This window comes from Rattus norvegicus, chromosome 2, assembly GCF_021556685.1.
Source record: "Rattus norvegicus strain SHRSP/BbbUtx chromosome 2, alternate assembly SHRSP_T2T, whole genome shotgun sequence".
Classification (NCBI taxonomy): domain Eukaryota; kingdom Metazoa; phylum Chordata; class Mammalia; order Rodentia; family Muridae; genus Rattus; species Rattus norvegicus.
This window is the reverse complement of record NC_141535.1, coordinates 31781712-31794383: the sequence shown is the minus strand read 5'-3', so window position 1 is coordinate 31794383 and position 12672 is coordinate 31781712. Positions and strand designations below refer to the sequence as shown.

General features: G+C 39.5%; 1 protein-coding gene across 3 annotated transcripts in view; it reads left to right on the top strand.

Moving 5' to 3' along the window:
• Positions 1 to 12225, top strand: part of Fcho2 (FCH and mu domain containing endocytic adaptor 2) — a 102418-nt gene extending 90193 nt beyond the window's left edge. For 2 of the 3 annotated variants that reach the window (XM_087621464.1, XM_087621459.1), the window contains 7 exons: positions 99 to 210; positions 2720 to 2875; positions 3132 to 3264; positions 4280 to 4479; positions 5010 to 5074; positions 9440 to 9604; positions 9917 to 12225. In XM_087621464.1, the coding sequence (XP_087477590.1) occupies positions 99 to 210; positions 2720 to 2875; positions 3132 to 3264; positions 4280 to 4479; positions 5010 to 5074; positions 9440 to 9604; positions 9917 to 9939 (854 nt within the window). In that variant the 3' untranslated portion in view covers positions 9940 to 12225. 3 annotated transcript variants of the gene reach the window in all.
• The last annotated feature ends 447 nt before the right edge of the window (positions 12226 to 12672 follow it).

Genomic DNA, 12672 nt, shown 5'->3' with positions numbered 1-12672 from the left:
AGCCTAACATGAATCTGTCCTAGTATTTATGGTATGAGTCTTAGTATTTAGCGTGTCTCTTCTAGAATGATTTAACAAATGAATTATGTCTATTCTAGGTGTATCACGGGGTCCCAGCCCAGTCAGCCTTGGAAACCAGGACACTTTGCCTGTGGCAATCGCCCTTACAGAATCTGTCAATGCCTACTTTAAAGGAGCAGATCCTACCAAGTTAGTTTTAAATATACATAAGCACTTGTGTTATGTATTGGGCAGGAATTGGGGTTTAGTGGTAAATTTTAAATTATACTTTGATTTTAGATAGATAGATAGATAGATAGATAGATAGATAGATAGATAGATAGATATTCATTCATTCATTCATTCAGGGATTCCTATACACACACACATTTTAACATCTTGCTTTTGAGAAAAGTTACATCTCCTTTAAGGTTTTGTTTTAGTTTCTCATATATATATATATACATATATATATATATATATATATATGTATGTTCCCTGCATGTATATATGTATGATGTATGCCATATGCATGTCTGTTACCCACAAAGGATAGAAGAGGACATTAGAGCCCCTGGAACTGGAATGAACTGCTTGATGTGACTGCTGGGAGCTGGACTTGGGTCCATTATAAGAGCAGCAAGCATTCTTATTTACCAGGCTATTTTCAACCTCCATTGCTATTGTCTCTAGCATTCAGTATACATTCATTCCCAAAGTACTTGAGCACTCACTATGCGTAAGACTTTGTTTTTCTTTTTTCTTTCATTTTTTTCCTTTTTTGGTTATTCATGAGACAGGGTCTCTCTGTGTACCCCTGGCTGGCCTGGAACTCAGAGATCCACCTGCCTTTGCCTCTCCAGTGTTTGGGATTTCAAGTGTGCACTATCAAACCAGTAAGACTCTTGATAAGTACTAAAGCTACTTCAGAAAACAGGGGTCTCCTGAGCTTGCATTAGATAGAGTAAAGAAAATATCGGAGAAGCAGAGAGAGTGGGCATTAATACATGTTACTAAGAGGGTGGGAAATAGGGGTTGGGGATTTAGCTCAGTGGTAGAGTGCTTGCTTAGCAAGTGCAAGGTCTTGGGTTCGTTCTTCAACTCTGGGCGTTTGTTGGGGAAGAAGGTGGGAAATAACAGTAGGGCAAAGACCTTTTAGTGATTTTAAGCAGATATTTGAAAACTATGGTAAAACAAACCATCCACACCTGGGAGAAGAGCCCCATGGGAGAGAATCGGGGTAAATGCATGCTTGGAGTATTCAGGAGACAGTGAAGGGGAAGCAGGGCACTGAATAGGGAAAGGTAGGAGTGTGGTCGAGGATTCATCCAGAAAAGTCCCAGGCCAGATGGGCTGTTGTAGCCCATGATAAAAGAATTAGGAATTCATTTCTAGTAAGGCAAGAAGGCATGTGGACACTGAGTTGAGAGGTCATGAAGTTATTTGTGGTTTTGTAGTATTCTGGCTGCTCTTTGGAGGATAAACTCAAGAGTTAGAAGATTTGCTGCAGAAACCCAGATAAGAGGTGATGGTGACTTGAATATTAGCAGGAAAGCTTGTAAGCTGTGATGACATTCTAACTGTAACTTGAAAACAGTTATCAAGATTTATTGGGTTTGAGTGTCAAATTTGAGAGTACTTGTTGAGTGCTATTACTGTGGACAAGTTGGTAGCTTCATACATGATTCTGGAGCTCACTGAGTAAGTGTAGACTTGAGAGAAATAGAAGCCCTGTAGTGGCAGAAGAATGAGTGACTAGACAAGAGTGGATTACCAGGTTATGCTAAGGGAGCAGATCGGAGAGGTGTGGTCATGTAGAATTTTCTCATTCACATTCAGTGTGTGCAAGTGGGGAGGAAGCAAGATTTAGCCAAGACCATTGAGTTAGCTAAGCAGTTATGTAAGGAGGGCTTATGCAGAGTGTCCGATGAGGAACCTGGAAATTCAGAGTTGGTTTATAAGGTATGATGTTTGAGAGACTAATGAAAGTGGGGTAGGATGGTGAGGAGGTAGGATGGTAGGATGGTTGATATTAGATGGGATGAGTTAGACAAATAGGATTCTGAGTAGATGAGCGAGGATTGTGAAACTGGAGGAACTGTGGCCTGACTGAGTGAGCAAATAAAGGACAGAGCCACTGGAAGGAAGACATTGAAGAGCTAAGTGATGACAGATATTGAGAGGGCCATCTGGATGGATAGTGAGCTTTACAAAATATTATGCTGACATAGTGGGGCAGAGAGAGAGATGAGCAGTGAGCCAGGCTTGGCGTTTAGAAAATGCAGAGGGACTGCTGAAGATCTCGTCTGAGGGGGATAGGTCTGAACAGGACCGTGTGAACCATGAATTTCAAAGGAAGAAACAGAACAGAAAGAGCAGACATCACCACACCCAGGTTATCAGAGGGCTCAAGAGAAGAAGATAACTGCAAGGAGTTAGTGATGGTATTACCAGAGCTGCACTTCCTACAGATCTTCCAGGGATGGCAGCCACACACAAAGAAGTATGCTTATGTTAATAAGGAGTTTTCTAAGACTAATTTATCTCAGTTATAATAAGGGATTTAAGTATATGTATGTATGAACAGAGAGATGAACAGCTGTATGTATAGGGTTACAGCTGTAAGGTATACATACATATACCTTTAAAGCCAAGCAGACTTTTTGAGAAGAGATTAGAATATCTTATTTAAGTACTTGCCAATGTCCTTCCTCGTCAGGTGTATTGTGAAGATTACTGGAGACGTGACAATATCATTTCCAAGTGGAATTATTAAAGTCTTCACGAGCAACCCCTCTCCAGCTGTGCTGTGCTTTAGGGTGAAAAACATCAGTAGACTCGAGCAGATTCTTCCAAATTCACAGCTTGTGTTCAGGTTTGTTTGCTCTGCTCTTAAGATTAACATTGAACTTTCTTTTTAAGAAATGTTTTCTCTGTGCCATCCTCTTATTTTCTGTTAATGCTGCTGCTGTGTTTCAGGGAAACTGCTGTGCTCTGTCCTTCACCTTAGTTTTCCCTCATCCCACCTTTTGGTTCATTTCTATAATTTTTCCCAGGTCACCAATTGACTAAATATAAGAAAGAAAAAGATAAGTCAAATGAAATAACAACAATGTTTCTTACACATACAGTGATCCATCACAGTGTGATTCCAACACAAAAGATTTTTGGATGAACATGCAAGCTGTTACTGTCTACCTCAAGAAGCTGTCAGAGCAAAATCCAGCTGCTTCTTATTATAATGTAGATGTACTAAAATACCAGGTGAGTGTCTGTAACCGCGACAACCTTAAGTTTGCATAGAAACAAGTGGAATCTGGCAGAACACTGAAGGAATAGTGTCAGAGCCAAATGAGGTCCATTCCAAGAGTACAAGATTGTTTCAAAAATTGAGACAATATTAGTTAAGGACTTTCAGCCAAATGATACAGTGTATTTGTGACTAAACTACTGAGTAAATATTAATACATGAATTTATATTTAACCTGGAAACTCCAGTATCATTGTTCTTCATAAAGAAATGCCAAAGCAGTCAGTTAAAGTTCAATATGGCAGGCACTTGCAGTTTCTGTTAGCATTACAGTGTTTAAGTGTGCCTCTGGGTTTGTTGTTACTGTTAGAGAAGAGTTTATCCCTGGCAGCACACAAGCATGCAAATTCTCTATTCTACATTTATGTTTGAAATTTTAATAGTGTAGTGATACTAAAATAACTTGTGTTTCTAAAAAAAGACATTTGTAATTAGTGCTTGTTAAATGCTGGGACAAGGATATTGTTATGTTAGAAAATACATGGTATGGACAAAAGGGAATGGCCTCAGGGAGCCCTTGAGAAAGGAGCTGAAGAGTCAGGGGGAATTATGCCATTTACTATCCTTAAAGTTACTAAGTATTTGCTAACCTTTGGGATCTCACTGATGTATATCTAAGTTCTTTATAATTTCATATTAATTAATGATGAATCTTAGAATCCCCCTTTGAAAGGCTTTAGACTTTCTAAAAATAAATAATAAAAAATTACATAATAGAGCTGATTTCTGGGTGCTGTCCCAAAATGTATTGTAAGGTCAGATTTTCTGCAGTTGGATCCTGGGGAACTGCATCATGGCAGTTTGCCCCGTAGGTTGTTCCCTGTCCTCTGAGCTGAGTGCTTTACCCAACAACAACCACTCACAACCTGCTCAGTTGTGCTTCTGCAGATTCGTAGGCTTAAGTGTTCGTCATGAATGTGCTTTGTTTACTCTTCAGGCAGACAGGTATTTGCTTGATTCTTTTTAAAGGTATCATCAAATGGCATTCAGTCCACTCCTCTAAATCTTGCAACATACTGGAAATGCAGTGCCAGCACCACAGATCTGAGAGTGGATTATAAGTACAACCCAGAGGCTATGGTCGCACCTAGTGTGCTTTCCAACATACAGGTGGTGGTACCAGTGGATGGAGGAGTCACAAATATGCAGTCCCTTCCTCCTGCAATATGGTAAACTATTTTTGCATCCATTTGCATTTCTGTTTGTCTCCAGCTGCAACAGTTCTAACCTCTTAAACTAACAGTAGTTGGGCTGCTAGGGTGGATTGTGAGTGGGTTAAGTGCTTGCCATGAAAACCTGATGATCTTAGTAAACCTGAGAACCATGGAAAGGAGGCCCTCTGACCCTTGTATGGGCCAGTGGCAAGCACATCGCTATGCATGCATAGAATTTAAAGCAGTGTCCTAGTTTAGGGTTCCCATTGCTGTGAAGAGACACCATGCCAAGGCAACTCTTACAAGGACAACATTAAATTAGGGCTGGCTTGCAGGTTCAGAGTTTCAGTCCATTGTCATTAAGGTGAGAAGCATGGCAGCGTCCAGGCAGGCACGGTGCTGGAGAAGGTGAGGGTTCGACATCTTGTTCTAAAGGGACATCGTAGTTTTTACAGTAAAAATATTTGAGGTACATTTATTGAGTGTCCATTCACGTACTAGGTACTGTTAGAGACTGAATTTGACGATACTTGTTTTTATTACAGGAATGCAGAACAAATGAAAGCCTTTTGGAAATTATCTGGGATTTCGGAGAAGTCAGACAGTGGAGGTAAGGGTGTGCTCCCTCTTATACTCTGTGCTGGGGATCAGATCCAGGTTCTGGTGTGTTCATGCTAGGCAAGTAATGTGTTACTCTGCTGCCCCAGCCCCGGCCCCTAGCCTTGGTTGTTTTCTGTAACTGTCACTACCTTTGTTTGTTTATGTGTATGAGTGCATACAGGTCTGGTCACAGGAAAGCTTGCAGCAGTCAGTTCTCTTTCTTCTGCTCTGGGTCCTGAGAGTGAAACATGGGTTTTAAGACTTGGTGAGGCATTGCTGAGCCATTTTATCTCGCCTTCAGGTTTTGTTTTTGCTATTTTTCTTTTGCTTGCTTGTTTGTTTGTTTGTTTTTTAAAAGCTTATTTATTCACTGGAAAGTTTCCCCCTGGAATTTTATGTCTTCAGTTCAAGAACTGACCACTAGGTGGAAGTTAGTACCCTACATAAGAATGGACAAGCTGAGATTTAGAACAGTTTTTCCTGTAAGAAAAATAACAATTTTATAACTGCAAGATAAATGCTTCTTGTGTTACATAAGAGGAATGTCTAGTAATAGATTTTTTTTTTAAAGCAGAACTATCCCCAGGTAGATAACTCAGATAATTGCAGATGATTGATCTTACTCTGTTAATGGGGTACCTTTGCTTTCCCCTCTCCAGTTACATAGAAAATAGTTTTGAAAATACATAGAAAAGCAGCCTTGAGAGAATGCTTGTCTGCTCCGTCTTGCCGAGGGGACCCTTCTGTTCATTCTTTTTGGAGTTAACGTTAGTCTTCAGTTCTGTATAGCAGTTTTAAGGAGAAGCAAGTTTATTGTCTCCTACTGACTGCATCTGTCTGTTCACTATGTGTCTTTTTTTTTCTTTTTGGTTCTTTTTTTCGGAGCTGGGGACCGAACCCAGGGCCTTGCGCTTCCTAGGCAAGCGCTCTACCACTGAGCTAAATCCCCAACCCCACTATGTGTCTTAAAGACACATGACAATCAACTCCTTAAAATGAGTTAGTCACAGTCTCTAGTAGTTAAAAGAGAACTAACTTACCTTCCTAATTAGCCTCCACTAAGTTTTCTTACTGAGTTAGCACTTTAGTTCTTCCCGTTGGTTCAGGTGTTCATTTTGAACATTTTGAGAATGTCATTGTTTTTTCTTCTTAGGATTTCTATACAAAAGACCATCAGCAAGTCTGGGCTGTCTCTTATTTATAACTATTATGCAGGGTCAGATTTGCGCTAGACAGATAACCAAGGTGGCCTGAAGTTCCTTTTTGTTGTTTAGTGCTTACAGGGAGCATTTTTCAGTCAGTAGATTCACTGACTTTTCTCCTACCATAGAGAGTTTTGTGAACCACACTGAACTTCCTAACTTAGATGGAAAGCAAATCAGAAATCCTATGTATTAGGCTAACAAACAACCAGCAAGGAAAAGAGAGTATCTTGTTCCTCTATTTAATAAAGCACATGTTAATTTTATTTATTTATTTATTTATTTATTTATTTATTTATTTATTTATTTATTTATTTATTTTTCTGGAGCTGGGGACCGAACCCAGGGCCTTCCACTTGCTAGGCAAATGCTCTACCACTGAGCTAAATCCCCAACCCCTACATGTTAATTTTAAATATACCTGAAAAGGAATTCCCTCAAAAATAAGATTCATATTTTCTATCCACATATTTAGTACTTTCCTTCTGTTATTCAGATAGGAGAGTGTTCTAGATGAGGAAATGGGAGAATTTTATGAATGTGATTTTGATGTTGTCAGTAAAACCTTTACAAAGAACAACCCAGATCTGAACACTGTAAAATAGTAATCTGTTTTCTCTTTTATCTCAGTTCCCAGAATAGGAACAGGAAGCAGTTGGAAAGCTTAAGGGTAGCTGGGTGAGCTGCTCCTTGCCGGTTCTGGCAGTGGAACTTTCACAGAGCTGAGCTGTTGAACAAGGGTGTACAACCTTCAGACTGTGTGGGCAGCAACTAAGAGTTCTGCACTGCAGTGTGCGTCACCAGGCATGATAGTGGAGGACAGGCTAGTCACAACAGCTGTTGAACTTTTTTTTTTTTTTTTTTTTTTTTTGGTTCTTTTTTGGTTCTTTTTTTCGGAGCTGGGGACCAAACCCAGGGCCTTGCGCTTCCTAGGCAAGCGCTCTACCACTGAGCTAAATCCCCAACCCCTGTGCTGTTGAACTTTATACAGGGATTAAAATGTCTTACTGCTGCTACTGAGCAAGTCTGTCCACTTCCCCAAACACAGTAGTTGTCAACCCTCCTAATGCTACAACTTTTTAATACTCTTTTTTCATCATGTGGTGACCCCCAACAATAATTATTTTCATTGCTATTTCATAACTGTAATTTTTCTACTGTTATGAATCAAAATGTAAATATCTGGTATGCAGGACGTCTTATAGGACTGAGGGATCATAGCACTCTAGTTAAGAAACATTTTCCTAACCAGAAACCCAGGTTAAATTAGGTTAGAAATTCTTCTAGACCCCTCCTTTCTTTCCTTTTAAATACTGTGTCTTCTGCCTCGGCCCTACTACAGATCCCCTCTCCTGTCACCCAGAGCTCTGATAAACTGTTGCATTGTCTTACAGTTGGTCTCTCTACTTTGCATCTAGTCCCTCCTCTCTTCTAGGACACTAATCTGAGATATCCTTGCCTTTCTTTTCTTGGGTGTTAACTTTGTGGTTATGTCATAAGCTCTTTGTTGTAGTCTGGTCTTTGCTACTATTCTAGTCTCATCTCAAGTGCCCTTTACTTGTGTCCTGTTCATCAGATACGGTGGTCTAGATGTTGTTCTCTTAAGCCTGTTCTCACAGGTCTGTCTTCATCCCAGTACCTTGTTCTGCCTATGGTACACCCAGCATGCCCATTAGTGTGTACGTTCAGTAGAAACGTGTTTTCACACACCCTTTGTCAGATTCATTAGTGCCACTGATTGTCTACTTGTACTGCAGTCATACTGGCATACTGTGTAGTTCCTGCTACCCTGCCTTAAGCTCCAGGCGGACCACACTACCTGCCCTGCCAGGTTCCCTTGGATGCTCACATGAAAGAGACAAGCACACACACTAGCTTATTTGCATATGCTTTAGCTCGGTGGCCGGGCTCTTCTAGGCCTCTCGTGGCTATTGCACCGTCCCTTTCCCTCCCAGCTCAGCACCCTGACTCTGCCTGCAGCTGAGTTGCCTTTCTAACCTCCTCCCTGCTACCCCAGGCCCAATCAGAGAAGCAGCCGATGGCCACTCCACCCTAGATCTCACATGGCTGGTGGCTCTCTCTCTCTCCGAAGCATGGTGAATCTCTAGTCCTCTCTCCTGCACCTGTGGGAAAACTGGAAGTCACAAGTATCTGCCCAGCCATTAGCCTCTTTATTGATCAATCAAAAACCAGTTAGGGAACACTGAAGGTTCCTGATCAAAACATTAGAACTACCCCCTACAGGATACACTGAACAAATGACTGAAAGGAAGTCTTACAATGTACCTAAGGGGCAATGTTGTATGAGTAAAATTTAAAAAATGATGGTGGTGCAATTAGCCAGTTTGCTCAGTTGGGTACAGGATGGTGCTAATAAGCAAAGATGAGTGGAAAAGAGTGAGGCTGATGCCGTCATCTCATCCGCCTTTTCTTATCCCTTTGGGGACTGTATGTTCTGGTACTCAGCACTCACTTGTCTTTACTTTGTCTTGTTCTGGGTTTGTCCCCATTGCGGCTCCCCCAATCCCAGTATTTGCTGTGTGCTGTCTGTCCTCTGTGGTTTCCTTCATCCTTGTTGACTCACTGTAATATGTATGCGTCGCAGGCATCTGTCTAAGTAGTATTCATCTCTGAACGCTACTATTAGTAAAAGGATGGTTGAGATGACCTAGTGGGGCCAATGAGATGGCTCAGCAGTTAATTGAGCTCAGTTCCCAGCATTCACATGGTGGCTCACGACCATAAAGAAATCTGATGTCCTCTTCTGGCATTTAGGTGTACACGCAGGCAGAGTGCTTCTACATTTAAACGGAAAAAAAGAAAAAAGATTATGTAGTAGAAATTCTGGCTCACTGAAAAAGGTTTGATTTTAAGCAGGCAGTGGTTTGTTTAGTACATGCATCTCGTGAATTTATTATTGACCTGTGGGTGTCGACCTGTCTGGGGGTTATATATTCAGATACTTATATTAGGATTCATAACAGTAACAAAATTACAGTTAAGAAGTAGAAACAAAGGTAGCTTTATGGTTGGGGGTCCCCACAACACGAGGAGCTGCAGTAGGGAGTTAAGCATTAGGAAGATTGAAAAGCACCAGCTTAGATGCTCATTTAGTTTTATTTGCTGTGCAGTGTATTGTATCCATTATGAGGTCTTTATTCTTATCTTTACAGGTTCTGGATCCCTCAGAGCAAAATTTGATCTTTCAGAAGGTCCCAGCAAGCCTGCCACACTCGCGGTGCAATTCCTTAGTGAGGGAAATACCCTCTCAGGAGTAGACATCGAGCTTGTTGGTACTGGCTATAGACTTTCTTTAGTAAAGAAGCGTTTTGCCACTGGTAAGTTGGCATGTTTTGAACTCTTTTAGTGTACATGGGAAACACTTGTGCTCTAGTAGTTTATAATTTAAATGGACTACCACCTCACCCCACCCCCACCCCCACCCCCACCCAGACCTACAGACACAGTAGTTGTCAGGTAGAGGCAGTCTTGGTAGAGAGTTTTCTGTTTTCAGCATAGATGTGATTCTAATGACTTGTAAATGACAGAGGGGAATTAGAGTTCTGTGTCTGTAACCACAAAGAACACTGAATATATCATTTGAATATATCTGAAACTGTAACTGTGAAGGTCTGCTTGGTGTTTTTCAGGACGATACTTGGCAGATTGTTGATGGAACCAGAATGCGGTTTTCTCAGGGGACTAGTGGGCACCCGCCACTCTGCGTCACCTGTTCCTCCCAAACACTATTTCTACTTGTATGATGTCTTTCAAATTCGCTCTTTGAAAGCTGACTACAAACATTAAATTGCACTTTCAAAGTATTGTTGAAAGAAATAGCACTGAAATGACCTTGTATACAGTAAATGATCAAATGTGATATTCTGGAAGCATGTGCATTCAAATTGTCACTAAAATTGACGCTTGTTATCTTCAGTGTCTGTGTTCTTAAAAAGGTTAGAATGTAGTAACAAGCCTAAAATTTCAGGAGAGCAAGCACAATGTTATTTAGCTTTCCATAAGTGTTTAGACTCAGAGTTAACCTTTGAAGTTTCCTAAGTTTGAATAAATATAACGAGAACATGAATTTTTAGGCTTTGAATGTTAAATCAGAACTCAATCTAATTGAGTTACGTGCCATAAGGTAATCAGACCAGAGTCCAAGTTGTATGCAAACAAAAACATCCCTATAATCTGATTCTCCGAAGCACATTGATAAAGTGTAAATGGTGTTTTATATAACTTTTTGAAATTCTCAAGTGCAATGTGTTTTAAAATAAGCTTGCAAAGGACAGCAGAAAAACTTACTTCTGCAGTTAATTAACTTTATAGAAGTTGTGATTGTTTTGATGAATTAATGCTGTAGATTTAATTTATTTTTATATGGATTACATAATGTGTGCCTTTTTAAAACAATAACAAAAACCAGAAATGTGCCTCTCTAGTTTGTGTTAATTAATGTGCCTCACTCCGGATCTTCTCTTCAGATTCATACCGTGCTCAAGCATATTTAAAAGATATTTGCAACTTAAAAAATACTTCTGGCTTGTAATTGAGAAGAAAATTCAAAATAACTAAAAGATAATTTATACTTAAAAATCCTGTCTCATTTCTTTAGTGATACACCGTAGCCACTAGAAAAACAAATCAGCCTAGTGGAGTATGTTTACTGGGAATAAAATTACCTTCAGATATTCAACATTGACCTCATTATAAGTGTGTGACACAGACAAGCTCTGAAACTATGGTGGTAAATCCGTAACTGGTATTTTAACTATAATTTAGCATTTCCCTTACCCTATTTATCAAAAAAAAAATTTACACATTATTGTGTTGTGAACACAAGTTTTCTAGCCTTTTAAGAATTTTTTTTTTTTGAGGATTCATTTAGCAATGAAAGAAGTACTATCAGTTGTTTTATTTTAACAACTAGGAGATGGTCAGATTCCCACATGGTGAGGTGGGCGATGTATGACGTGAAGGACGGGGAAGAGCCTCTTAAATGAGCTGCTCATGCCGCGCAGCAGCTTGACGTCAACCCCACTAACAAGAGTGTGTTCTAGACAGGGCCTCATAATTCACAGACAGGAGTTTATGATAAATACCAGTGTCCTTTTTTTTTTCCATAGAAGTGATAGCTTGTGTTATATCTGGTAATTTATGTAAACCACTAATTTTGTTAAGCATTAGAGAAAATAAAATCCCTATTTCTAGACATTAATATAACACCTTGCTATATTAAACAGCAGAAATCTGTTCTTTTTCACAGTATGTAATACAAATGAGCATTTTTTATTCAGTATTATTCCTTTTCTAAATTTAGGTTTGACTTAGGTAAAGATAAGAAAATTCAGCCTTTACTAACTATCAAAATGAGAGTTTCTAACTCTTACAATCTTTAAAATGCCAGTTTCAATTACACTTACTAAAATATTGACTAAATCTGCTTTTATTGGGCAGTTAATGCTTTACTATTTGAAATCTGACACTGTCTGTTGTTAATCAAGTATTACCTTAAAATGTTGAAGTGAGTGGAATGGTTGGTTAACCTTGTGCACTTTCCTAATCCCCACAGCCTTCATACTGAGTGTCGACATGCAAGTTTATATTGGGTACAGGTTACAGTTTTAAAGCCATATGAGTTTATAGTGATTCTTTTTTCCATTTAAAAATTCACTAATGTTTAAAAAGACCCAGTAGAGTCAGTGGGAGACTATCTTATCTAGCAAGCTGGTTCTTGCTTGTGTACAGTGATAACTTTGTAGCTGCTTCTTTAACAAGAATTTGTAAACACAGAACTCTTAGCACAGTGAGCGTTCAAGGGTCGTCATTTACTACTTTGGGTTGTAATTAGAGCACATCTGTCTTCCAAAATTTTGTAAATACTTTTGATTTTTTTCATAAAATGTAAATTTTACATGAAAGTTGTATTCCTAATAAACGTGTAATATATAATTTAGCAATGACTTTATGTGTCTTTGTATCCTATTAATATATGTGTTATAGGTGTTAGGAGTGTGTGCTTAACTTGAACTTTACTGTAATTGTTCTCCTTTTGTGGTAGTAGAGCTCAAGCCCAGGGTTTGGTGTGTGCTAAGCAAGGCACTGTGCCCCTGAGCCAGAGCCTCAGCAGGGCCCCAGCAGGCTTTAAGCTTCAGGTCACCTCTGTGCTAGCGTACAATTGAACTGCTGAAGTTTTCCTAGTCATAGAGAACTTGGAGTGTTTCTCTAAATATCAAAAATGCTTAACAATGAATTATTTTTAACATATTTATAAATATATTTAAGTTGATTGTGAACTTCAGTAAAGACTTTCTTCTTAACCAGTTCCTTAGGAACAATTATATATAATTTAAAATCATGATGAGGCTCAAGAGGTGCTCAGCTGGGAAAGGTGCTTGTCACC